This window comes from Xenopus laevis, chromosome 5L, assembly GCF_017654675.1.
Source record: "Xenopus laevis strain J_2021 chromosome 5L, Xenopus_laevis_v10.1, whole genome shotgun sequence".
NCBI lineage: Eukaryota > Metazoa > Chordata > Amphibia > Anura > Pipidae > Xenopus > Xenopus laevis.
Window position 1 is genome coordinate 102,953,651 of NC_054379.1, and position 27,764 is coordinate 102,981,414.

Consider the following 27,764-nt stretch of genomic DNA (forward strand, 5'->3'; position numbering starts at 1 on the left):
TTTTAATGTTAACCCACTTGTAATAACTAAAAAGCTTCAGAAGCAATATGTATTATTTTACTATATTTAATTTGCTTGAATAATTACAAATGTTTTACCCTATTAACTGTGAACTAGGACCTGCATTACCTCTGTTATTAATGGCACTCACTGATCGCATTAACCGGCTATTATTGTCTTCATTAGCAAGCTGGCATAATCAGGGGAATAAAATGTACCCAGTGAAATGTTTAGACTCACTGTTGTGGAAATTATGCTTATTAAATGATGTTTTAAATCTGACAAAACCAGCCCAACAGAAATGGGCTTTTCCCCCCAATTTTGCCGTAACCATGACACAATTCATTGAACAGTACATCATTTAGCTTTTATCATCCTATTTATTAAATCTATTTGTATGCAAGCTAACTTGAATTGAACATTTTATTGAGTAGTCTAAGGTTATTACACTTTTGTAAATGTTCCACTTTTATTCATTTTATGAACAACTATAAACAGAAAAGTCCAGGCTTTATTTTCTTAGCTCAGGTTATTTACCCCCAACAAGAATGCAGTAAATATTTTTATATTTTACTTTCAAGGTCATTCTTGCCTTCCCTACTTGCTTTGCTAGCTGACCTCTAACAGAAAACATCTAACAGAGCATGGAATACTTACAGTATTTGTATTTAATGCTCTTTCAACTGTTATTCATTTCTACTCAGGGGCTCCCTGCTTTTTCATTTAGCATTCCCTTTTTAACAGTTACTTCTAACTGGAGCTAAAAAAGTCTCTATCTGGCTTAAAAATGAAATTGAAACTTACAGCCATATTAATCTAAAGAATGCTACAAATATGCATTTGCTGTGTCTAAGGGGTTGAATTATGACTGCTAAAAGCTGGCAAACATATCTTATCTTATTTCGGTAATCCTGTATGGGGAAATACACCTTAACTAACAAGGTTTTTTCCCTAAACCCCATGTCATTTCCTTAACTCAAGTAAGGTTTCTGTTATGATTACTCAGACCAATAGGTGGTCTGTGTTTGGGTCTATCTCGTGCAGAGAAAATTGTGACTTCCTGAACTCAATATGTTTTTCTGCACTTGATTATTTGAGCTTGCTGGAGACTAAAATCTTTAAAAAAAAAAAACAAGCAATTTTTTCATGTGCAGGTTTTTCACAAAAAAGCTTGCCAGGTTTTAGGTGGCAAACTTTTTATTTTTGTTAAAAACCTCACTAGTGAATAAGAAAAATTGCTTGTTTTTTTTAAGATGTATCCAGCAAGCTTGAGTAATCAAGTGCAGAATAACTGAGCAAGTTCAGGAACTCAGACTTCACTGGCAGACTTAAAAGAAATTATTCAGTATCAAAATAAAAACTGGATAAATAGATAGGCTGTGCAAAATAAAAAATGTTTCTAATATAGTTAGTTAGCCAAAAATGTAATGTATAAAGGCTGGAGTGACTGGATGTCTAACATAATAGCCAGATTACTACTTCCTGTTTTTCAGCTCTCTTGTTTTTCACTGATAGGTTACTAGGCAGTAACCAATCAGTGACTTTAGGGGGGACCACATGGGTCATAACTGTTGCTTTTAAATCTGAGCTGCATGCTGAGGATCAATTGCAAACTCAATGAGCAGTTATGTTCCATGTGGCCCCCCTTCAAGTCGCTGAATAACTCAGAGTAGGAAGTGGTGTTATGTTCTGTTATGTTAGACATCCACCCACTCCAGACTTTATAGATTACATTTTAGCCTAACTAACTATATTAGAAACATTTTTTATTTTGCACAGCCTATCTATTTACCCAGTTTTTATTTTTACACTGAACTGTTACTTTAAAATTACGCATCATTTAAATGCCAACCTGTCTGGGTGAATAGCACACAATGCTACTATTGACACTGGGGTTCTCTGGTTCTACAGCCACCTCAAAAGTTGCAGCAGTAGCTCCAGGTTCCCACAGCTGCTTGCATCTAGGTTTTGATGCCAAGCACCAGAAAAGATTACATCCCAACTAGTGATGGGCGAATTTATTCGCCAGGCGCGAATTCGCGGCAAATTTGCGCGATTGCCCGCCGCAAAATTCTCGAATTTTTCGGCGAAGCGAAACGGAGCAAATTCGCCCATCACTAATCCCAACACCAAGTGAACCAAGTGCAAACTCCCTGGCAATGCAATTACTTTGCAATTACTTTGGAATGATGGATAAAAATAGAGCACATTTTCCACAAAATTGCACTTTCTTGTGCAATAAAATGTGTTACTATAAATCATGTTCTTTCAGTAACCACCATTATATTATGAATGATTCTTACAGTGGCCATCTGATTCTTTTCCATTGCTTTGACAAAATGCTGCTGCATTAATTGATAAGACTGAAAAGTGTGTATAATTACATGTTATAATTTATCATAGTATCTTGATTGCGAATTACACAAAACTAAAAATAAAGTATACTGTGTAATTGTATGCATGACATTGAAATCAACTATGCATATACTGACCATATACATTAACATGGGCATCTGTATTGAAATATATTTATGTTGAAAGCAACTGATTTCAGTACAACACAGAAGGTTAATGATTACATGAACAAATATGGGCCTGGAACATAATATTTGTACTTGGATAGAGAACTGGCAGAGAAATAGTTTACAAAGAGTGTTGGTAAATGGAACATTTTTTAGTTGGACCAGTGTTGTTAGTGGGAGTATTGTAGTGGTCTGTCGTTGGTGGGCATTAAAAGTACTGTTTCTATTTCTGCTGATGGAATTACATTTTGCAAAACTATCCATGACGGATTCTGCAACTTTGCAGAGCAAATTGACTAAATTGAATAACTGGGAGGTTCAGTGTTGATAAGTGCAAAGATATGCATTTTGGTAGAAATAATATAAATGTAAGCTATATAGTAAATTGTAGTGTTTTAGGATATCCTTAATTGAGAAAGATTTGTAGATACCAAGTTGTCTTATTCCTGGCATTGGTTCATTCTGTAGCTACTAAAGCCTCACCTTGAGTATGCAGTGCAGCTTTTGGGATCCAGTACAACCAGACTGGTAAAAGGGATGGAAGGTTAAAATGATGAGGGTAGACTGTCAAGGTTGGGGTGCTTGCGAAAGGAACATGTTTACTCTTTAGAAGTAAATTAGAGGACATTATAGACAGATAGTGGGGGGGTCATTTTTCTCATTAAAAGATCAAAGTGCAAGAGGCCACCCCTTCAAACTAGAAGAAAAGAACTTTCATTTGAAGCAGCGTAGGTGGTTATTCACAGTGAGGTTGTGGAGTGCACTGCCGGATAATGTTCTAATGGCTGATTCAGTTAATGCTTTCAAGAGGGTCTTGGATGTTTTCTTGGACAGACATAATATCAAAGGCTATTGCAATACTATAATCTACAATTAGTGTAGATATTGGTATGTATAGTTAATTTATGCGAGTATATATACTGTTGATCGTTTAGTATGAGTGAGTGTATATATGTGTACTGGGGTTTGTTTGAGGAGTTGAACTTGATGCACAATTTATCAATGCTACTATGCATCTCAATTTATCAAAGTGTGAAATTAGAGCTTGCTACAATAAAATTTAAAACTAGACCATTCTCGAGCTAAGTAAACATTTCCACACAACAAAAACTATTCTGTTAACCCTTTGATGGGGTGGGGAATACCTTCATTTAGTCAGACAAACTTCTAAAAATGTTAATGCTTTTCGATTTGTTTGGTTTGATTTGGTGACAATAAATTGGTGGATTCCTGTGAAACGTAAATAAGTTCAGACCACTTTAATTTGATACATATGTTATGCATGCCAGCTGCTAAACACAGAACTGTAGCTAAAACTGCAACTACTTTATAGCCTAGTAATTTTAGAATTACTTATATTAGATATAATTTATAGGCTATTACTAAATAAACAAAGGTAAAGTTGCTGTACCGTGTTAGCCAGTAAAAATGTTATGTGGCAGCCCTTTTGAAATAAAAAAAATAACAAAAGTGGTAGAAAGGTGATACCTTTATTGGCTAACTAATATAATCATAGCAAGCTTGCAGAACATCTTAGTTCTTTTTTCAAGCTGATTACAATGAAGCTGTGGTGTTCTCTGGTATATATACAACATTCTGCTCATAGGTCAAATGAGCAACAAAAATGGATATCAATCTATGTGTAAGGCGTCATTATCGGTTTTAAAATTAAGAACTAAAATTCTTAAATCCTTTATGGAGTGATGAGGGCCATTGAAATAATTTCCTGTGGTGTGTCCAGTTTTTTATTGGTTATAGTGAATCAGTGATGTGTATTTCTATTTTTCAGGCTTTTGCCCAGTCTCTCCTATATATAGTCCCCCCTGTTATGCATTTAGTGCATTGTTTTCAGTACACCACATTGGAAGAAGTATAGTTATAGTGACCATGGATGTTGTATTCCTCTAATGTGTCTAGAATTGGTATTTTCTCTGAAGTTAGGATGTGTGGGCAGGTTTTGCATTGTTTTTTGCGACATGGATATGTTCCATTTTTGGTGGGGTGCAATAAGGCACTTCTTGTTATTAGTGACTTTAGGTTGGGAGGCTGTCTGAATGCTAGGAGTGGTGGGTCTGGGAATATGCTTTTGAGCCTCTCGTCCTTATGAAGTATACCTTGTAGATCTCTGGCTATTTTTCTGAGGGTCCTTAGTTGTGGATTGTATGTGACCACTAGGGGAACCCGATTTATTTCAGGTTCTTGTTTATATTGTAGAAGGTGAGTTCTGGGAATCCTGGTGGCTGCATGAATGTATTGATCTACAATGATGGGGTTGTAGTCCCTGTTGATGAAGTCTGCTTTGAGTGTTTTGAGGTGGTGGTGGTTCCTTTCAGTGGTGTCCAAACATATACAATTGTACCATAAAGCTTGGCTGTAGATTATTGAGTGTTTAGTGTGGTCAGGGTGAAAGCTGTCATACATCAGATATTATGTTTTGTCCATTGGCTTTCGATATATGGTGGATTAAATAGTATTTTCCCTGATGTGAATGGTTGTGTCCAGAAAGTGGATGTGAGTGGGAGAGTAGCTCATTTTCAAATTGATAGTTGGATGAAAGTCTTGAAACTGTTTGTGAAACTGAATAAGTTATTGTTCAGTATCTGTCCAGATTATGAATATGTCATCTATATAGCGGAGGTATGTCAAAGGTTTGGTGTTACAGGTGGAGAGGAAGTCCTCTTCTAGTTTTGCCATGAAGAGGTTGGCATACTGGGGTGCAAATCGTAAACCCATACTGGTTCCCATCTATTGCAGAAATACTTCCTGGCCAAAAAAGAAGCAGTTGTGTGTTAATGTAAACTCAATCAGTTGTACAACTGTTTGGGATGGTAGATCATGCTTTTCCAGAAATGTTTTGCAGGCATCTATACCATCCTTGTGTGGAATGTTTGTATATAATGATTCCACATCCATTATTGCCAAAGTGGTACCCTCTGGAAGTGATCCTATGCCTGCAAGTGTGTTTAGCAGATCAGTTGTATCTTGTAAATAGCTTGTACCCCATAATTTCGATTTTTTAATGTCATAATTATGAGTTTAAAAGTCATAATTATGACTTTTTAAAGTCATAATTATGAGATTAAAAGTCGTAATTTTGACTTTTTAAAGTCATAATTATGAGTTTAAAAGTCATAATTATGAGATTTAAAGTCATAATTATTGATTAAAATTCATAGTTTCGACTTTTAAAAGACCAATCGAATGGAGGTTGAAGTTTTTTTGGGGTCGAAGTGGGCCGAATTCGGCCTACTTCGAGTCGTATGATCATACTAAGATCATACTTTGATTCAAAGTTTTTTTAACTTCGATCTCCAAAACTCCCCCAATTGCCTCCATACAGGTTGTAGGGGGTCCCATAGGCTAAAACAGCAGCTTTTAGGTGGCGAATGGTCGAAGAGACAGTACTTCAAAAAAATTCAACCTACAAATTTAGTATGACTATTCCCTAGTCGAAGTACACAAAAAATAGCTTGAAATTTGAAACTTCACCTCGACCTCTGATAAATCTGCACTAAAAGTCATAATTTCGATTTTTTTAAACTGATAATTATGAGATAAAAAATCATAATTATGAGTTTTAAAAGTCATAATTCATTAGATTTTTTTTTTTTATCAGTAGATAAAATTGTCATTTTTTAATAATAAATAAGGTCCAATAGTGGATTATAGTTTGATCAGACTTTTTTTTATTTAAATATTCGGACAAATATTCGGACATTGATAAATAAGGCCCCAAAGTCATAAAATACATTGTTGTTTTGGTGGATGTATGCAAGTGTTTTTGTACTGCATGTTTTCTTTCTAAATATTTCTTTATCATTATAAGTAAAATAAAGTTACATGTATGCTAATGGACAAAATGTTTTGCTTTCATTAAGCAAACTGCTGTAGATTAGCAAATGCTGCCTAAGCATTTTTGCTATAGGTGACTTTGCTCATGTTAAATCATAACACTTTATAAATACTATTTACTGAAAAAAGAGAATAAGAACTACCTTTAGTTCTGCTGTAAAGGTGTCAAACAATGTATGCTTGTTGGAGTGATAAAATTAGCAGTTCGTAGTAAGATATATTTATAATACTGCATGCCATATTTTCTCCAAAAGGTCACTTTTTATGATGAAGATAATGGACTGTGTAAAACATATTAGTATTTATGACTTGAAAGCTCACAGGCTATTTTGAGAAAATGGTAAGCTTTCTGTAATGATAACTAATGACGACAGCTTTCTTTGCTGTACAATCTTGTTGTTCTGCTATTACAATAGAATAATAAATAGCACAGGGTACTCTATAAGACAGATCAATGTAATATATAAATATATATATATATATATATATATATATATATATATATATATATATATATATATAAATATATATATATATATATATATATATATATATATATATATATATATATATATGCAAAACCGTAGGATGGCACACCGCTTCCAACATATAGCATATGCTCAGAATGGGTGTCACTTGGTCTTAAAGATTGATACAGTATTTATTAACAGGAATTGATAATACTCTTATTGTCTCTGTCCCTGCACATTAGGAAGTAGGAGGGTCTCCTAAGGTACCAGTTTTTGATTTTTATGTTAATGCTTTCAATGTCATCAGAGATAAAAACTATGATGAACAAGCAGAATTAAGATCAGACAACAAAAGGACATGCTTAAATATGAATTATGCAGAAAAGCCATATTTGGTGCAACAGGCATATGGGCATGGTGGATTAGTGGAGATTAAAGTCTGGATAAAGACCAGAACTAAAAGTCAAAGGAAGAAACAACTTGATTACACAGTAGATTACTATCATGGTTCATAAACAAATGACATGCATAGGTTACAAAGGAAAAGAGTGCTGTAAGTACAGTATCTACTAGTGTGACACATCTGGCAGTCAGCATATTTATCTGGGTAACCTATAGATGAAGACAACACAGAAATCACAAGGGTCATTCGCTCAGTGTGGTGGTGCAATCCTAGAATAATTTAATTTTGTAAAGAAAAGTTGTTTCAATTATTATTACTTTTCTTGTACAACACTGTTTTATTCTCTTCTCATTGTAGCTGTTGGGCTCACAGCATGCCCAGAACCCTTGCTTCCAAACAATGGAATAAAAAGTGGAGATCGATACATGGTTAATGATGTGGTTTCTTTTCAGTGTGAGCCTGGATATACATTACAGGTACAATCAATGTGAATACAAATATTATTTAATGGATGGTAAAAGGATTAATGTTTAGGAATTTCATAAATCTATCATGGCATTGATTAATCGTAAAACACTTCACTGAGACCACAACACATGGCTAATTACCTGTTTTTGGCCACATGCTTATCCCTTGACACAAAACAATTGTGACTACAAGTATTATTTTTTTCTCCCTAATACAAATGTTGGTTCTAATTATTCAGTGTGATTACTGGCACTTGTATCCTGGTACAGTCTTTAATGTACACTCTAAATTTCTAAATTACTAAATATACTTTTACAATTTATGATTAAACGTCTGCAGTACACTTTTCTCTATGTTATGGTAAAACTGTTCCTGTACGTCTTAATTTATTTGGATTACTGTTATGCTCAATGAGATATTTTGAATAACATTTTCAAACACAGAATGAGTAAAAGAAATGCTGAGCAGGAGGGTTAGAGGGCAAATGTAAATGTTGTATATTAAGCTTATTTAGCCAAATTAGATCAAAAAAAGATGGGGATAGTAGCCAAAAATCAAAAAGAAGGGGTGAAGATATTACCTTTCACAATAAGGCTTTTGTGTTACTTCCTTCCATAATCCATACTATAATTTAATCTTTAGGAATTGTTTATTGTATTTTAGTATTATTATTTTCATTTTTCTCTGGAAAAATGCAAATTTTATGTATTTAATTAGAAATTCTCATGTTTTAATTTAACATATATCTTATATTATACACTTTGGATTGGTTAGTTGATAACAGAGAAAAGTAATAGAGAAAAGTTCCTCTAACATACGTATATACATTTTAAAAAATCTCCTTTTAACTCAAAAATCTACAGGGGCATTCCCATATCTCCTGCATGCCTGGAACAGTAAGACGCTGGAATTACCCATCACCACTCTGTATTGGTAGGCATCATTTTAAAAATTTCTGGATGCTGTTGTTGGACAGATGGAATTAGCTGTGCCTTTATGAGTGATGCTGCTTTTTTGTGAACCTTATTTTGGGATGATTGGTTATCTGAGTATGAGTAATTAATATACGTTGTGTGTAAATGCATGTAGTATAATATTATGGTCATAAGAACCTTAAATAAGTGTGCATCTTATCATGGTTACAAAAAGTATGTAAGAGCTGCTTGGAATAAGAGTGAGTAATAGTGAAATTCATATCATGGATGTAGCATTTCATTTTTTTAAACAGAAAATTGCCTCTAATGTCAAAAGTGATTACTTGTTCACAGGCACACACCAAGGTTACCGGATGCAATATTAAAATGTCTTACTGTACAATAAAATATAATTGAAAAATAACCAGCAAACAGGAGAGGGAGATTGTTCAAATGCTTATTTTGCATCTGTATGGGGTGATAGGACAAACATGATTAGAAATTCAATAGTATCAGGTTCAAGCAAATACATAATACTTGTTACAAAATAGTCTACCAAAAAAAATTGATTTTCAGGAACCATGTATTAATTTAGTCATTGTCTGAAGGAAATAAATAATTATTTATACATTATACAAACATATTGGAAATTTGAGCAATTTGGTGCTCAGTGATGAGTGTGTCATCAAGAGGAGCAGTTAGCCATGTCCTTACTGTCTGCCTTCCAGCCTTAGTGTAGGTAAGGACAAGGATCCAATGCTGAATGCTCCTCCTGTCACTCTGTACCTTATGTGTCTGATTGACTTGCAAGGTATGGAGTGGGTATGGGAAAGGAAGGGGACGTCTACATGCCTCTCTCGGCTCTTCTTTATTGAATGTAGCATTGTATAACGTAGGAAGCATTCCAACCAGAGTTCATTCCATGTATCCATTTACAGTATCAGTACTTTTTCCCATAGCCCAGTATTCATTTGATTAAACTACTTTTGGTGTAACTATATAAACTGGGAAGATATATGTATGTAATTACAACACTTTGCTTTGTCATTGAGCCATGAGTATTTAGAGCATGGATCCCTTGCAACCTGAAGTGTGGTTAACATAATTAGTAATCATTTAGTAATCAATTCAAATCAGTAAATCAGTTCTTTTTGAAAAAAACCTTACGTCTGAAGTTCTAAGAACCATTCATTTATTATACTCCTTTTATATGTTTTCTGATTGTGGAGACACACCATTGCTACATATAAGAATGCTCTATGATGTTTTGTGAAAATGGCTCTATAATGATATAAAGTAATTGCACTAGTTTATTCTAGGAAATACTGGTAACATAATGATAGCCAAGAGAACAGATAGCTGTATCTGGGACAGCTATGCTTCATACCTCATCCCATGAATATTTTGAGATACAAATGTAATTGAATACATTATTTAATAAATTTTCTCCAACCAACAATGAGTACATCTCACAATACCAAACATGTTTTTCCCTAGTTCACACTTTTAGTTTTTTTAAGTTCTTCCCAGTATATTCCCAAAGCAAAAAATAAATTGCCCTGATCCAAATTTTTTTGCCCAGTCAAAAGCATTGCTCTCTTCTTCACCCAACCACTTACATACAGCCAGGACTGCCATTAGGAGGCTAAGGAGTTATAGCGTAGAACTTTTGATATGAAGAATGACAAAAGTGGTGTAAAGGTGTTACATTTATTGGCTAACTAAGATGATAATCACAGCAAGGTTTCACCTGGACACAACTATTTATATCAAAGACAATACCTTACAGCCACAGATAAACTATCCTACCTGATGTATGACAGCTTCCACCCAGACCAAGGAAACACACCATCATCTACAGCCAGGCCTTAGGATATAACCAAATCTGTTCTAACACCTCAGAAAGGGACCAGCACCTTGAAACCCTCAGAAAAGACTTTATTGGCAGAGGCTACAACCCTAGGGTTGTAGACCACAACATACACAGAGCCACTAAGGTCCCTAGGAACGAACTACTAAAATACAAACAAAAAAAAGAAACAGATCAGGTGCCACTTGTCACAACCTACAACCCACAGCTAAAGACCCTTAGAAAAATAGCCAGAAAGTTACAAGGCACACTACAAAAGACACAAGACTACATACTGTATTTCCCTGATCCACCTCTTCTGGCATTTAGGCAACCCCATAAACCTAAGAAAACTAATTATAAGAAGTTCACCTTCAGGACCCACAAGCACCCATGTGGAAGAAAGAGATGGAAGATATGCCCACACATCCTCTACGCAAACAGAATATCAATTCCAGCAACAATAGAGGAATACTCTGTACACGGCCCCTACACTTGGTCATCCAGCAATGTGGTTTATGCAATAACATGCACAAAGTGTCCAACAAGTGGTATTTACATTAGAGAAACTGGACAAAGCCTCAGAAAAAGGACCAAACAGCCCCGGTTCACAATAAACAATAAAAAATAGAACACACCAGTAGGTAAACATGTTAATAGCCCCAACCACAGTCTGGACAACTTCCAAATTTCTGTTATCAAAGCCAATTTCAAAACAGAAAATGAACGCAAAGTGTGAGAATACAAACTTATGCAAACCTTTAGGAGTCTAGAGACAGGACTTAATTTAGGCCATGGAGTTATGGCTAATTACCAAGACTAGAAACAGAAGCCTAAATTTTTCTGTGGAGATAACAAACTACTACAGGAATCTGTTATCTGCTTTACACCTTAGGTCTAATTCCTGCCTAGTCTGGACTACTTTGCATAACCCACCTCCCTATAAGTCTGTCCCTGCTTGCAATACAATGCAATGTCCTGAAACCTTGCTGTGATTATCATCTTACTTAGCCAATTAAGGTATCACATATGCACCAATTTTGTTATGCTTCATTTTAAAAGTTCTACCCTATAGTATTTTCAACGGGCTAACACAGTTCAGGAGGCTAAGGAGGTATTCCAGTCAGGGACCCTGTGGCAGAGGGAGGGCTTCAAGAGTTGCACAGGCATGATCCACATGCTGAGGTGGAGATATAGCTTGTGGGTAGGAGGCAGGGATCATGGGGGTTATCTTAATTTGAGTGCATCTGGGGCAGAACAGAGAGCATGTATCTCTATTTAAATAAGATGAGTTAAGACTGCATGACCAAAACTAATATTCATTTTCTTTTTTTACTAGCAAGATGTGGTGGAACACTTATCAGCATGAGTGGAGTCATCTTAAGCCCAGGTTTTCCTGGAAATTATCCCAGTAACTTAGATTGTACATGGAAGATTATATTGCCAGTGGGATATGGTTAGTATAAATACTCTAATTATATTGAAAGGAAAGTATAACTGTGGAACCTATAGCCAAAATATGTTTAAATTAAACCAGGTACTGTTTCTACTAGAGGAAAAGTGTACACTTACAAATGGAGCAGGCTTTAATAGTACATCCTTTTTAAAATTATGCAACATGACACGCCTTGTTATTGCTCTGTAGCATGTTCCAGTGGCAAAATATGTTGTTCGGTTGCCTGTTTCATCTATATTCATAGCTATTGTCATATGTGCAAAATGGCACATACATCTGAATGAATTAAATAGGTTGTAAATATACTCATGGTATAATACATATATTTGTCTTTGGTAAAATTAAAAATATTGGATAAGATAGTGTTCAGCCTATAGCATCTTATTTGTGCTGAACCCTGTTCTATTTATACAATGTATACATTAAGGGGCAGATTTACAAAATTCGAGTGAAGAATTCGAATGTAAAAAACTTCGAATTTCAAAGTATTTTTTGGGTACTTCGACCATCGAATTGGTTAAATTCTTTCGAATTCGAACGATTCGAACGATTCGAAGTAAAAATCGTTCGACTATTCGACCATTCGATAATCGAAGTACTGTCTCTTTAAAAAATACTTCGACCACCTACTTCGGTAGATAAAACCTACCAAAGTCAATGTTAGCCTATGGGGAAGGTCCCCATAGGCTTGCCTGTGATTTTTTGTTCGAAGGATTTTCCTTCGATCGTTGGATTCAAATCCTTCGAATCGTTCGATTCGAAGGATTTAATCGATCGATCGCAGGATTTGCGCAAAATCGTTCGACTTCGATATTCGAAGTCGAACGATTTTAGTTCCCAGTCGAATATCGAGGGTTAATATTCGACTATTGATGAATCGGCCCCCAAATCTGCATACCAAATAAATAGGTAGAAAATTAAAAACAACATGGGTAGTAAAATATTTTTGAGATGCCCGATAAAATAATAAATCCTCTCCACTGTAGAACTATGTCTAATTAAAAAAAACTGTTTCATATGGTAAAGCTGTGGAAAAAGGTACGTATACGTTCCTGAAGTGGTTAACTATGCCAAAGTTGCAACTTTGGTGTATTTATAAACTACAAAATAACATAATATGCAGTTTGCCTTATGGTAAAAGCTATGATTTTGTTTTTTGTTTTTTTTAGGGTGGGGGGTAAGAGATATCTCTATAATCTTTTCATAGTACTATAATCACAGAAGAGCTCTTGAGTTACTGTAGATCCAAAATGTTGACGATGTAATGCTATGATAACTTTTTATTCATTGTACAGGGGCTCATATTCAGTTTGAAAACTTTTCCACTGAAGCAAACCATGATATCCTTGAAATTCAAAATGGACCTTATCATACAAGCTCACAGATTGGACAGTTCAGTGGTGCTGACCTTCCTCCATCACTACTCAGTACAACACATGAAGTGCTCATTCACTTTTTTAGTGATCATTCAGAAAACAAGAAAGGGTTTAAGCTTGTTTACCAAGGTAAGTTGATAATCTCTCTCAGAAGAAATCATGCTGCCTTATTTAAAAACATCATATCAGAAAATACAGTCAAGAACCAAACAAAAATGAAAGCAAATTCTATTGTAGTAAGTACTGTAGTTTGCCAATAATAATTCTAAATTGCTTTACCCAACTCAAAAGAGGCCAGAAGTATGTTTTGCAAGTTTTGTTTTCAGTACAAATCATGTTGATCTTTTCTGCATGCATAAAGAGGATCACCGTACCAGAGGCCACCCCTTCAGACTAGAATAAAATATCTTTTATTTTAAGCAACATAGGTGGTTCTTCACAGTGAGGACAGTGAGGTTGTGGAATGCACTGCCGGGTGATTTTGTGATGGCTGATTCAGTTAATGCCTTTTAGAGTGGCTTGGATGATTTCTTGGACAGACATAATATCAAAGGCTATTGTGATATTAATATCTATAGCTAGTATAGATATGGGTATATATAATTTATGTGAAGGTATGGCGGGGTGTGTGTATGGATGCTGGGTTTTCATTTGGAGGGGTTGAACTTGATGGACTTTGTCTTTTTTCAACCCAATTTAACGATGTAACTATTATTTTTCTTTCTCCTCTTCCAATCCCAAGATGAATTAGAGACATTCAAATATAACATGAAACATAGAAAAGCAAATATTTGTTCATTATTTTATGTATTCAAATGAAACGGTCTTTATGAAAATGTATGTAAATGTATTGTTAGTGGCAGAAAAATCTGGCAAAAAAAATACTAGCTACACTGACAATACCTTTATGCATATGTTGCGCCTTTTACAATGACAGCACAGAATTTTGGCTTGTGTGGTTGGTTTTGGAATATAAATTATACTCAGGACAAAAAACTCATTTTTTTAAGTTTTAAACCATTTTTACTGAACTAAGGGGCCCTTTTATTAAAACTCAATATTTTTGGCAGATGTCCTGAAGATGTTTCTTGACATTGTGATCTGTGCTGGTTTTTGTCCGACAATTCGATAATGTCAAGTTTTTGCGGCGACAATTCAATAAAGTTGAGTTTTTGGAGTGTCAGTTCTAAAAAGTTGTACATTTCGAACTGATGCACAAATTTGTTTCTAAGATTTTGGACCTCCTTTTCGAGAAGAATTATTGATACATTAATTCAATTTGTGGATGCCAGTTAGGTCATCTTTGTTTTAATAAAAAACTGAGATAAACTCAAGTTTTAGTAAATAAGTGTAGCTTTTACTCTACATTTGCTTTGATTGGCTAACAATAGCCTTTAGGTAAATTCACTATGGAAACATTCTGAAGAGTCACTAGAAATATAGTTTTATGAAATGTGTTCAGCACTGTTTTAAATACCATAGGCTATAGGTAATTGCTACCATACACCAATAATCCACAATAATCTCCTGCTACAGAACCATGTAATCTTTGGAGTATAAAATGTACCTTTGTATATCTATAAGTGTATCAAAACCTGTGTGGGTATCCCCCTTCTCCTATATATGTGTGGGATGCACCTCAGGAAGTAAAAATGAAACCCATGCACCTACCGGCCAACCTGAATGGTAGAAGTAAAAAAAATATTTTAAAGGGGACCTGTCACCCAGACACAAAAATCTGTATAATAAAAGTCCTTTTCAAATTAAACATGAAATTCAATTCTATTTTTTATTTAAGCATTCATAGCTGTTGTAAGTTCATTTAAAAATCTCAGCTGTCAATCAAATATTGTCTGCCCCTCCTCTATGCCCGCGGCATAGAGGCAGGGCAGACAATGACTTTCACTTTCAATTCAGCACTTCTTAGATGTCACTGCTCCCCACACATTCCCCCAGTTCTCTTTACCATATTACTGTGTAACCAGTTCATGGGGATGGACACAAACAAGATTCTGGTGCACAAACAAGATTCAGAGATGATGCAAGACTTGTCTTAATAACAATGTCCACAAAATGGCTGCTGCCTGCTTTCTATAATTTTGAAATCCCAGAATGAAGGAAACAAGATTCAAATAATTTATATAGTGTAATTAAAGTTAATTTTCCTTGACTAATCTGATAAAATAGGATTTTGAATACTTTTTTTGGGTGACGGGTCCCCTTTAATATGAATTGAAATATTCATGTTGCACTTGCAAATACTATATACATTTTTTATGTTTTAAGAAAAAGAGTTGTCACAGAACATCCGAACCAAGTTGAATTAAAAAAAAAGTCAAAAAGCCTAGTTAAACTAAAAACATATTAGAACATACATTTTAGAAAATAGCACCCCTCCCCCAACCACATTGGGATTTAGATTTAATTTTCTGTTCTGGATATATGACAAAAACAATCTCTTCAGTCCTCTGGGGATGGCGACTATATAGAGATTGCAGATATTTCTGAAAGCCCCCTTTATGAACATATCCTCATTGTTTAATGTCTTACTAGTTTAATCATATTTTTACTTATATTATTTTTAAATTTTATTATAAGTAAAAATAGGTGAAACAATTTAGGGCAAGAAATAGAAAAAAAGACAGATCTCTGCAAAAGATTGTGGGGGTGGACAAATAAGAGACTGCAAGAAATATTCTTGATACTTTTACATATTTATCTGCTGTCATGGGTTCATAGTTTTCATTAGGAACCGGTATCATAATTTTCATTATTTTAAACAAAATGATAGAAAAATTATTTGGCCATTATGTTTTATATGGCACATTTACAGTAAAAGCACACCTGCATTGATTAACAGAGGCCTGTTTAAACTTTTTCATCCATTTTATTTTTGTCTTTTCATATTATTGTCCCAGAGATTATTCAACAGAATAGGTCCATAATTACATCAGCTAATGAGCCAGCAAGTATGTTCTCCACAGACAGATATTTCACTTCAGGAGAGTCTAAAGGGTATATCCTTCCAAATAACAAAAATAAAATATATAGTTTTCATAATTAAACAAGATGTAGTTCTAAGCAACTTTCAGATATAATTCATAAAAACATTTTAGTGGTTCTAAACTCTGATTAACATATTTGGAGAATAACTGACTTCTGCTAAAACCAGGGGCAGAAAATGAAAGCCAGTACATTTGAAAATAGCATGACATTGTTTAAATAATAAATAATAAAGGTGGAGATGGAGATGGAGATGACAAAGTTATTTGTAAATCAAATTAAAGAACAAGCTACACCCTGTTTTATTGGGTCACAAAAGCCCAGCACCAAAGCAAAACATTTCCTGAATCTTGTTGGTCAGATGCATAAAGGTCACAACCTTAGTTACATTTATATCATAATAATATTCCATGTGGTAATTGGGGAGTGGGGTGCAGAGAAAGTAATATAGAAAAATATTTAAAAGCAAGGGTCCAGGCACTCTTGCTTTGTTATTTTACAGGGAGGAGATGGGAATTTCAGGATTTGAAACATTGGTTCCAGGAAGGCATGAGAGACAAAGACATTTTCTTTACTGCAGTAAATTGTATTTTGAATCAGTTATATTGCTATATCATTTGATTGAATTCTAAAATGAAAGAAAATGCCTTACAGAAAAAACTTTAGAGTGAATTAGAGTAGCTGCTTAACTAAAGAATAAGCCCCAAACTAAAAATGAATCCTGTCTACATCAAGACTAGTCTAGACGTTCAAGCTTTCAGCAAAATTGTACAAGATTCCAGTTGAAGTATGAGCAAAATTGCTTCAGTGTTTTCACCTCTGATTCCATAGCGTCAGACACAACATCTGCTCCTAGAACTTTAAGGAAAAAAGTACACTATTGGGAGGAAAAAAATTGCCAATTGTGCCAGAAAGTGCACTTTGCACACTGCATCATCTATGGTAAATAAATTCCTTCTACTGTGTGCAGAGCACAGATTATTACTAATCTCCTGCATTTTAAGAACAAATATAAAATAGTTTCCTCTATGATTTATCATTTGTAACAACCATGCAATTGATCAAAAGATTTCACATGAGTTTTGTTTAAATCTATAGGTTTAATATATATATATATAATTCACATGACTCACTGAAACTTGTGTATTATAATATATAAAGTACCCCCTGTTGCAAATTATGAGCATATTAGAAGTTATGGTCATGAAACACCTCAAGAACTTATAATATCCTGATAATTATTTACTATATATATATATATATATATATATATATATATATATATATATATATATATATATATATATATATATATATATTACCCATATAACCCTTTTACAGAGCTCTTTTTGTTATAAGACAAGGTAAGAATTTCTTTTTTTTTTTTTAAGAAATTCCTTGGGCAGAACTTAATCAGGGGTAGCAAAAGGACAATTTTGCGAGCCACATTTCCACTTTAATGGAACTTTTCTCTTTAAGTTGTGCTTATTAATGCATGGGAACCCTGGAGCTACTGCCATCTCTGAAGCAGCTAGTAGCACCACGCTTCCCAAAGTGGTCTGCCTCAATTAACCCACTGCAGTTATGCAGAAACAATAGGGTGCGCACATCACTCACACGCTGAATGCCAGAAATTAAGCCAGTTTTAAATTTTCAAAGCACTTGAATCCAATTTGTGACATACCATGCATCTATTGTGCTAATTTTAATGCATTGTAAAGAATTTTGTGCATCTCCCCAGGTAACTGTAATGATCCTGGTATAAAGGAAAAAAATGCTGTATTTTGGCAATTGCATTTAAAATTGCACTTTGCTCACTGCACTCCCTTGCATGTTACAATACAATACAATATATACAGCACACAGAGATAAGCCACACTTACAGGACTTGGTAAAGAAAAAATGAAATTTTTATTCAACGTTTCAGCCTCTCAACTTGGGCCGTCACTTTCTGAAGAATTGAATAAAAATTTAATTTTTTCTTTACGAAGTCGGCTTATCTCTGGGTGCTATTATGATGTATTTAGTTATTTGTGATTTTTTCGTTGTGAACCAAATTTGCCTTTTTCTGTATCTCTCTCTCTCTCTCTCTCTCTCTCTCTCTCTCTCTCTCTCTCTCTCTCTCTCTCTCTCTCTCTCTCTCTCTCTCTCTCTCTCTCTCTCTCTCTCTCTCTCTATATATATATATATATATATATATATATATATATATATACTGTACATATATATGCAATCAGGGGCATACCTAGACTGCGCTGCCCCATCCCCCCTGCAAAAGGAGAGGGGCCCGACACACACTTCTACCTTACAGCCTCAGCTGCCTTTTTTCAGTTTCTAAATGTATTCAGTATCTTTACTGATATAAAGCATCTTTGTGTTTTCCCAGCTTATGAATTGCAGAACTGTCCAGATCCTCATCCTTTTAAGAACGGATACATCATTAACTCTGATTATAGCGTGGGGCAATCAATATCTTTTGAATGCTATCCAGGGTATGTCTTAGTAGGACAAGTAGTTCTTACTTGCCAGCATGGTATTAATAGAAACTGGAACCATCCTTTTCCAAGATGTGAAGGTAAGTGCATTATGTTAAAAGCTGCCATGCCAATTACTGAGTGTTAAATATTTGATAAAACAGTGCGGTATTATTTAGGCCCTTTATCAAGATTAATTAAAAGTTGTGCTATTGACTTTTACTGATACTTCTCAGGCACATTGATTCGGAGAGTAATCCCTAGCAAGCAGTATTGTAAGATATGTCCTTCATATGCTGGTGTGATTCAGCATAAATTTCCTTCTAAACAATTAGTGTTCATAGAATTAACACTACAACTAACAATGTATTTGGAAGTCTCATGAGAAAACATAATATGATAGTATAAATGAGGCAATTTGCTGTGTGATTCATTTGCTACAATTCCATAATGATGCCATTATTCAAAAGGGCCTTAATTGTGCTCTGATTATATATGTGATTCTTATATTTCACTGTTCCTTTGTGGATAAGGCTAATAATGTGAGGTACACAGTGTGATTTGAGATCAGTAAATGAAACACATATTTCTACAATTTCTGTGGAAGATACAAAATGACTGAAACAAATTAAAAGTTGCCTAGCATTGGTCATTCTAAAACAAACTAAAATTGAACTTAAAGATGAACCCCCCGTTATGTTTTAAAGAATCAAATAATGGAAAGATCCCTTATCTGCGAAAAACCCAGGTCCTGAGCATTCTGGATAACAGGTCCCATTCCCGTAAAAAGCTAATAGGAAGAATGGGCATAGGGTCAATGGAGCATTTTGAGTTAAGTGGGGAGGTTAAAGGGATACTGTCACGGGAAAACATTTTTTTTCAAAATTAATCAGTTAATAGGGCTGCTCCAGCAGAATTCTGCACTGAAATCCATTTCTCAAAAGAGCAAACAGATTTTTTTATATTCAATTTTGAAATCTGACATGGGGCTAGACATTTTGTCAATTTTCCAGCTGCCCCTGGTCATTTGACTTGCGCCTGCACTTTAGGAGAGAAATGCTTTCTGGCAGGCTGCTGTATTTCCTTCTCAATGTAACTGAATGTGTCTCAGTGAGACATGGGTTTTTACTATTGAGTGTTGTTCTTAGATCTACCAGGCAGCTGTTATCTTGTGTTAGGGAGCTGTTATCTGGTTACCTTCCCATTGTTCTTTTGTTTGGCTGCTGGGGGGGGAAGGGAGGGGGTGATATCACTCCAACTTGCAGTACAGCAGTAAAGAGTGATTGAAGTTTATTAGAGCACAAGTCACATGACTTGGGGCAGCTGGGAAATTGACAATATGTCTAGCCCCATGTCAGATTTCAAAATTGAATATAAAAAAATCTGTTTGCTCTTTTGAGAAATGGATTTCAGTGCAGAATTCTGCTGGAGCAGCACTATTAATTGATTCATTTTGGAAAAAAAATTTTTTCCCATGACAGTATCCCTTTAAGGATAGTTCATAGATTCGGGACTGTGCCATAGGAGAAAACAACCAATGTTAAGGAAAATAAGATAAAAACAGTTTGCTTTGCTAAGAGCTAAGGCCATCAGATTTTAAAGTTGCCTGCAAAGGCATGGAGAGAACTTAGAGTAGTATGTGATTCTGTATATGAAGGATGTCATAGGTTGTTGAAAGAAGAAAAACTTGGTGGGGATTTGTTGGTTCTTGTGCATATACTTTAGTATGCTTGGTTAAGACCAGCTACACAATGGGACCTTTTTATCTGTAGGTTAGTGATTTGACTATTCAAGTTCAAGTTTCCTTTAAGGTCCACCTTTTGCTCTCCACCAACTGAGTCCATAGCAATGTAATTACAAATTAATAGCACTGGAATATACTGCAGCATTAGCCATATAACTGTAATTTTGAGAATATCTATGAAAGGAAAAAAGCATTTTTATTTTACAAATCTCAACCCCACAGCACTGACTGCTGTATGATATAATAATAGACTTGAATCAACCGTGCAGGGAGGACCTTCTTCCCCATTCCAGTTTGTGGAATCTAAGGTAATAAGGAAGGAGCAACAATGATATTCTTAACTCGTGCAATACATTTCTGTCAGTCAGAAAACAATCAGAAACACCACAATGCAAAACAAAAAGTTGGTAAGGGAAATTGGGCGGGATTTATAAATGTCATATTAAGGGGAAGATTTATCAAGGGTCAAAGTAAAAATTTGAATTTTCGAGTTTTTTATGGCCAAAACTTTTTTACTAGTGCATTGTTAAAATTTGATTTGAGTTTTTTTCAAAATTTTAATTTGATTTTTGAAATGTATGATACACTGGCCCTCTAAGAAGTAAAATTCGACTATTCTCCACTTAAAACATGCTGAATTGCTGTTTTAGTCTATGGGGGACTTCCTGGGATCATTTGGAGTTGTATGCTGCCTTCCTAAAATCGAGGTTTTGAAAAAACTTGAATCAAATTCGGATTGGATTCGAGTTTGCGGGTCGATCCTATTCAAACGAGTACAAAAATTTGATTTTTTTTTCTATAAATTGCAGTTGGTCAAATTTCAAGTTCATGGGAGTTTATGAGAATTTAAAATAGCTCCCATGAAATCGAAATTGGACCATTGATAAATCTGCCCCTTAAAGAATTCTTTGAATTCAGTCAGGCAGTCAAATTGCTCCTTGATTAAACTATTCACAGCATTACTTCTGTCTCCCTAATAGTGTGTAATGAATCATTAGAAATGTCATTATATTATTAGTATATCTTGTAGAGAGCAATAATTAATGGGTATTTTTATTTTATAAAATGTTTATTTACTGCAAACAGAAATGGGTATCAGTACCTGCATTATCTAATTCAAGAACTTAATTTTTAGGTAAATAAATTGTTTGGATTGCAGTTCTTAAACATGTATGAAAAGGGCTGTCCATACAATAGTCATACAATAGTTATACTAACTGTTTATAAATTTAAAATGTCATTATTTCCATTTCAGCACCTTGCGGATACAATGTGTCTTCAGAAAATGGCACAATCTACTCACCAGGATTTCCAGATGAATATCCGAATTCAATGGACTGCTCATGGTTTATTTCTGTACTGCAGGGTCATGGGGTTTATATTAACTTTACTTTACTCCAGACTGAACCAATGAATGATTACATTGCAGTATGGTATGTGACCCAAAGTAAATAAATTGGTTTTAAATTGATTATTTTTTTCCCTTGACTCTGCAACTATGTAATGGATGTGAGATTGTACCCCTGGCATTTTAAAGAAGTAAAATAATAACATATAAGGTCACTACAAGAATTTAGAAAACAAATCAATTTTTACAGAAAGATTCATAGTGTGCATTAAATGAGTAATCAATCATCTACTCTTCAGTTCTTATTATGTGAGTTTGGGTTTCATTACAAATAGTCATAGAAAGAATCTGAGGAACCAAGCTAGTTGTTACAGTACAATGTATAATTCCCAAGTAAAGCAAGTGGTTCATTGCAGATAGTTAGACCTATGGCACACACCATGTATGAATTATTACATTTATGCTAGGGAGAACTACTTTAGCCAAATGCCAGCAATTTATTCCTATTCAAATTAAAAGGAAACACAGGAAATGCTTAGAAACACCTAGTGACTCCCAACTGATAGCACAAGTGGCTGCCATAATCAGCAACTGCAGATATGGGTCACCCCTTGCCATTGCAGTCACATTTCTGTGTGTGCCATAAGCATGAAGGAATTACCTTAATCTAAATTTGGGCAAACATTTGAATATATAAGGTTATTTTTGATTGTTATAATGACCACATATTTTCTGATGCCAATATATTTTGAAATGGTGTATGCAATAGAAAAAAATAATGAAAATGAACAGTAAGGGGCAGATTTATCAAAGATCGAGGTGAATTTTTGAATTTCAAGCTATTTTTTGTGTAATTCGACTAGGGAATAGTCCAAATTCGATTTGAATTTGAAAAAAAATTGAAAATTCAACTTCGAACATTTGCCATCTAAAACCTGCCGAATTGCTGTTTTAGCCTATGGAGGACCTCCTAGAACCTATTTGGAGTCAATTGGTGGACTTTGAACTTTGAATCTAATTCAATCGAATGCGATATTCCTTCGATTGGTACGATTAGAATTGGGTCAAATATGGACCTATTCGATCAAAAACTGACCTATTTGAACAAAAAAAAAAAACTTTGACTTGATTTTGGTTTTGGTCTTTTTGAATTAGAATTTTGAAGTTTTTTCAATTCAAAATTCTACCCTTGATAAATATGCCCTGAAGTCTATTTTTATTTCCCTTGGTTGTAATCAAATATTTACTTTTTTTTACTTACTGCACAGTAATTCTATTTAGTGTTTCTATTAAATAGTTGTGTATTATCAAATTTACAAAAATATTGGAAAACATTATTTTATGCTTTATCACATGAAAATATGTGTGTGAGGATTAAAGTTGAGGAGTAAAAACTTTTATTATTGAATTGCATCTGACTCTATGGGAAAATCTGGAACCAAATTAAGGAGACAAGGTTTTCTCATCAAATTGCGTCTGCTCCATAACTTGGTACAGTCTTATTTAAAAAAATTTATACAAAAGTACACCAGGTCCTTCTCCATCAAGGATTTTCCTTGATTAGTAAAATTAAGGCTATATGTGGTCTACATATGCCTTAAGCCCAAATGCAGAACATAAACTTTAATTTATCAACACAGAATTGCATTTGCCGCTTAGATGCCAGTTGCCAGTAGGTCCATATCCTTTGCATATTGATTTTCCAGAGCAAAAAAAACTGTTTTTTGGCAAAACAAAACTCGTGGTCAAATTCTAGAAATTAAATCAGTGGTTATTTTTTTCTTGGTGCAAAAAAATATATATTTTTTCTTGCTTGAAATTCTTAAGTGTTGTGAAAAATGTTGCAGATGGTGAAAACAGAAATATCACTGCAGAAATATCTCTTCTATTGGATTTTTCAACTTTAAAATGTGTTCTGTGTCCAAAAGGCATGGTGCTCCACATTATGCAAAGATGCCTTATCTAGAAAAGATTACGTTCCTGGCTATACATATTGTATAAAAACTTTCAAACCTGTTCTTATACAGGATGAAAGTTATTTTGGTATTTTGGTAAAGGATTTTACTCTCCAATACATTTTGAATTTATAGAGTAGACTCAGGTGGTCAAAAATGCTTTTGATAAAGGCCACAAGTTAAATGATTTCAAACAGCCTCTTGCTAATCTCTGATGTACTTGACTACACATCACAAAAGAATGAGGATTTCATTAAAATTCAGACATTGCTCTCTACAAAGCTAACATAAAAGGAAAGCTTGCTGCTGTCAAAGGTCTCATGGGTGACAATATGGTGCTTTTTTATATTCCAATTGAGAAACAGCTAAAGGTTCTTTTGAAACATATTTAAAGAAAGTAGTTGCAAGATACAGTGATTTTATATTTTACACGGTTATGCAAAAAAGGTAAATTATTGATAGCATGTTTGGGATCAGAAAATATGTGTACAGCTACTTTCCAGTTCCCAATATTAACCACTATAAACCATATATATATACAATGTAAATAAACATCCCTGATTTTGTATTTACCTTTGCATACCAGTAGCTTTAATATCCTTATTACTAAAATATGGGGTACAATACGTTATGTATAGGGAATGCTTAGGACCTGGAGTTTTCCAGATAAGGGATCTATCAGTAATTTTGCAAAGCATCCCATAAGGCTGCTTAAAAATTTGAAATATTAAAAAATAAACAATAGGATTGATTTGCCACCAATGTGGATTCTGGATATTATTATTAGTTTGCTTACAACTCCTTTCTTTAGTCTTTTGAAGTTATTCCCCATTGAGTGCTTTGCAGCTGTCATTTTTTCAATATGAAAAAGTCACTGTTTACATCATTTAAGTTCCTTCTGTGCATGTGCATCTGCTGACCAACCACAAGCTGCAGAGAGAATGTTCATCACCAAGGAAACATGACGTGTGTACAGCGTCATAGAAGCTATGTGCATGCAACCGGGTCTTGGTCTTGCTCAGGAACAGGGAGGCCGAATCAAAGTCCGAATTTATCTCATTATTTTCTGAAAACGATTTTGACCAAATCTGCACGGGCTTCCTCCCTTATTTATTAATACATTTTCCTGAAAATGTCCTGTGCGGGAAAAAACTCAAAAAATTTTGAAAAAAGGGGAATCGTATGAATTTTTCTGATTTTCCACCTGAAAACTTTTCGGATTATTGCACGAAACCGAGCGCAGATCAAGATATTTTTGAGACTTCTCACATTGAGTTATATGCAACCTTGATAGTTCTAAGATGCCGGATTTTCAGATTCTGCCTTTTTCCATCTTCGGGATATAATAAACCCCGAAAAATTTGTGGGTTTTCTTTAACAAAAAATTTGGATTTTATAGTAAGAAAACCGCAAATTTTTGGGGTTTTTGACATTCAGAGTTTAATAAATAACCCCCTAAGACTTAATTACTAAATTATGTAGCCAAACTCTTCAAAAGCACATGATTAAGTACTGTGATGCTGGGGAATGAGTGCACATAGTAACAGATTGGTAAGAACATGGGGGCAAATTCACTAAGCGCCGAAGAGCCGAACGCTAGCGTTAATTCGCTAGCGTTTGGCATTTTCGTTACTGCGCAAATTCACTAACGAACGCTAGTGTAGTTTCGCTAGTGTTACTTCGCACCCTTACACCAGGCGAATTTTCGCTAGCGACGTAACTACGCAAATTCACTAACTTGCGCAGTGTACTGAACGCTACCTTTTACGCTAGACTTCCTTCGCCACCTCAGACCTGGCGAAGCGCAATAGAGTAGATAGGGATTGTTTCAAAAAAAGTAAAAAAAAAAAACGCTGGCGTGTTTTCTACATTATGGGTGATAGGCTGAAAAAGATCGAAAAATATTTTGGGGCTCCCCTCCTTCCCCCCTACATTTCCTGACTCATGGCAACTTACCTAGACAGTGGGCACATGTGTAGGGCAAAATAAAATTTTTATTTGATGATTTGAAGGTTTTCTAGGCATTTGTAGTGTTGATACGTATTCCTCCATTGAAATTTGAATTTGGTGCCGTATGCAAATTAGCCTTCGCTAGCGTAACTTCGCTTTACATAGCGAATCAACGCTAGCGCAACTTCGCAACCTTACGCTACCCCTGAGCGCAACTTCGGATTTTAGTGAATTTGCGGAGCGCTGGCGAAACTACGCCTGGCGAAGTGCGCGAAGTTGCGCCTGGCATCTTAGTGAATTTGCCCCATAATCTTTCATTTTTATATACTCTTTCAGGTGAACATCATTTAAGTTTGGGGTCAGTGTCGGACTGGGCCAGCGAGACACCGGGAAAAAATCCGGTGGGCCCCACCGGCCCAGATCCACTTCTTAGTGGTGCAGGGGGTTGTGGTGAAATAAAAATCTTGCGCATGCACACAAACGCCGCGCACATCCGCACTAGCGCGGCACGCAAACTTAGGTGCCCGGCACCGCTCGCATATGCACATACGCGATGCAACACACCGGAGCAGGAGTCGGAGTGGGGGCCGGAGGTGGGCCCTGGGTCAGTAGCCCCGATGGGCCCCTAGCCCCCCAGTCTGACCCTGTTTGGGGTTTCCTTGTCCTTTAAGGGAGCATCAGGACAACCAAGTAGAGATAGCAGACACGCAGGAAGAAACCAAGTTAAGAGCTCTGGCTTGATATTAGTAGAGGAGAAATAGATCATCAGCATAGAGGTGATACCGAAAACCATATGAGTTGATTAGCTTGCCAATATATAGAGAGAAATAATAAGTGGCCCAGAACAGAGCCTTGAAGAGCCCCAGCAGAAAAAGGTATAGGAGAAGATGATACTCCATTGTAAGAGATGCTGAAAGAACCATATATGAGGCAAGATGAAAACCAGGATAAGGTTGTGTTAGAACAAAAGACTGCAAAGAAAAAAGGATATAAAAAATTTGCAAAATGGCAAAAATTTGCAAAACTAATTTTTATGCGACAATTTTTACACATGCAACTTTTTTGTCGTAGCAAATTGTTACTGCTGAATCTTTGCAGCAGTTTTGTGAAACAGTGTTCAGGTGGCGAAATTCGCTGCAAATCCATGCCTGCCAATTAATTCGCCCATCACTATCCAGGACATATTGTTCAAAAAATCAACAAACAAATCAAGATGATTGGCTGTGTGCATTGCATTAAATCAGGCAATCAAGCATTACATTTTCTGGATGGTTTGTCCTATCTATTATATTCAGTTAACAGGACTATATTGTGCATTCTATATTTTTTGTCACACTCCACCAGACCAGTGACTCATATGTATGTACTTAATTTTGTTATAAATACATTTTACATAATAAAATTGTTCTAGCATGTATAAAATATCAGTTTACCCATGTTAATATTTTTCTAATGTGATACTGTGTTAAAAAGAATTACAAACATATATTTAAAGAATCTGTACCATAATGGAATATTTGCTATTTGTCAGGATCTGGAGATATACATTTTGGAATAATGAATGAATTGCAAATCTGTTGCTGAGTATACTAACCTCCTTTAGTGCTAACCATCTTGTTAAAATCATTAGCAGCAATGCTTTTAAAATGTTTTTAATTTAAAAATGTTTTTGCAATTTGTTTTCTTTTAGGGATGGACCAGACCAAGCTTCCCCACAGTTAGGTGTTTTTAGTGGAAATACAGCTCTTGAAACTGCTTATAGTTCATCCAATCATGTTCTTCTAAAGTTCCACAGTGACTTTTCGACGGGCGGATTCTTTGTCCTAAATTTTCATTGTAAGTTTTCTGTATGTTCTTGGAAATAAAATTGTAACTAAAGTACTGGCTCTTTGGAACAAACTATGTCCCTAAAGGTAAAGTTATTATTCACTCAATTTGTGTATTCAATCTGCTTCAGGCATCTGAACAGTTTTTGTTGTA

At 35.0% G+C, this 27,764-nt stretch overlaps 1 protein-coding gene across 1 annotated transcript in view; it reads left to right on the forward strand.

The window, feature by feature from the left end:
* LOC108716186 (CUB and sushi domain-containing protein 1-like) overlaps positions 1-27,764 on the forward strand; it is an 882,106-nt gene that overhangs the window by 759,547 nt on the left and 94,795 nt on the right. Inside the window, exons 38-44 of the mRNA XM_041563770.1 lie at positions 7,605-7,723; positions 8,579-8,648; positions 11,818-11,934; positions 13,230-13,439; positions 18,700-18,888; positions 21,787-21,964; positions 27,475-27,620. Of these exons, the coding sequence (XP_041419704.1) occupies positions 7,605-7,723; positions 8,579-8,648; positions 11,818-11,934; positions 13,230-13,439; positions 18,700-18,888; positions 21,787-21,964; positions 27,475-27,620 (1,029 nt within the window). The remainder of the gene's footprint in view (positions 1-7,604; positions 7,724-8,578; positions 8,649-11,817; positions 11,935-13,229; positions 13,440-18,699; positions 18,889-21,786; positions 21,965-27,474; positions 27,621-27,764) is intronic.